Here is a 983-nt window from a genome sequence, read left to right as displayed (position 1 = left end):
AAAGACATTTTGGACACAAAGCATTGATTGTAGAAATTGATTTGATTGTGTTTTCTGTAATCAATCTGCCCAAACACAACTTTTTTACTATCAAAATACTCCAATTTCGACAACAACAACAAAAATTACCGGGGTTCGTGCGAAATCAAAAAGGCCTGTCAAGTAAGAAAATTGTATAACTTGCGATTTTACAGGAGACAGTACCGAAATGTGCAACACGACAAATTATGCCGGTGTCCACACCCCCACTCCCACCCCATTCGTAGCCTGTTTTATTTTCTATATTTTTGCTGCGGAATTAATCGTCTTTCAACCACAAAAAAAAATCACAAAGGTCACAAGAATGATTAACGACATAAAGTAATCCTTACTTTGATGGTTGAGCTCGATTTGATGCGTAGTTTTACCGGGGACAGCACACCGGCAAACATCCTGTCACCGTCCCGGTCAGGCATCAGGCACAACCGCCGGACGTTCGGTGGATCGCCGGTTACCGCAATGTGGCAGCGTCTCGTGACTATTTCCAGACACGAAACGCCCGAGAACCGCAGCGGGACTCTGCGCGTGTCCAGACAACAAAGCAAAACCTCAGGATTATGGTCCAGAAGCTTTGGTTGCACAGTATACAGAGTGTTTATAGCGGCTCCCGGGGAAGGTCCAGCGCCAGGACCCGCCATTATTCAAATGATGACGTCACGGCTCGAGCGTATATATAGTTGAGACCGCGGTGCATCATGGGATATATGCAAATTCCCCCTGGCCCTAATATATATGATTAGATATTATAATTTAAACCAAAGAATTGATCGTGCATTCAATTTTTGCAGGACATGATAAAGTTGTGGCAATAAATATGCATGTTAGACTTAATCGTGTACCATGTACAAAACCATGCTCTTTAAAATTTCGAGTTTTTTATCATTTGCTCTCATACTGATATTGTATTTTTTTGTTGAATGACTCTCGTTTGACTCTATTTTTGT

General features: G+C 41.9%; 1 protein-coding gene across 1 annotated transcript in view; it reads right to left on the bottom strand.

The window, feature by feature from the left end:
* The window catches only part of LOC118431518 (importin subunit alpha-1-like), a 2,748-nt gene extending 2,071 nt beyond the window's left edge, over positions 1-677 (bottom strand). The window contains exon 1 of the mRNA XM_035842758.1: positions 372-677. Coding sequence (XP_035698651.1) covers positions 372-677 — 306 coding nt within the window. The remainder of the gene's footprint in view (positions 1-371) is intronic.
* Between the last annotated feature and the right edge of the window lie 306 nt (positions 678-983).

The sequence above is a fragment of the Branchiostoma floridae genome, chromosome 15 (genome assembly GCF_000003815.2).
Source record: "Branchiostoma floridae strain S238N-H82 chromosome 15, Bfl_VNyyK, whole genome shotgun sequence".
NCBI classification, from domain to species: domain Eukaryota; kingdom Metazoa; phylum Chordata; class Leptocardii; order Amphioxiformes; family Branchiostomatidae; genus Branchiostoma; species Branchiostoma floridae.
The sequence above is the reverse complement of the archived record's forward strand: the minus strand, read 5'-3'. Positions and strand labels throughout refer to the sequence as shown.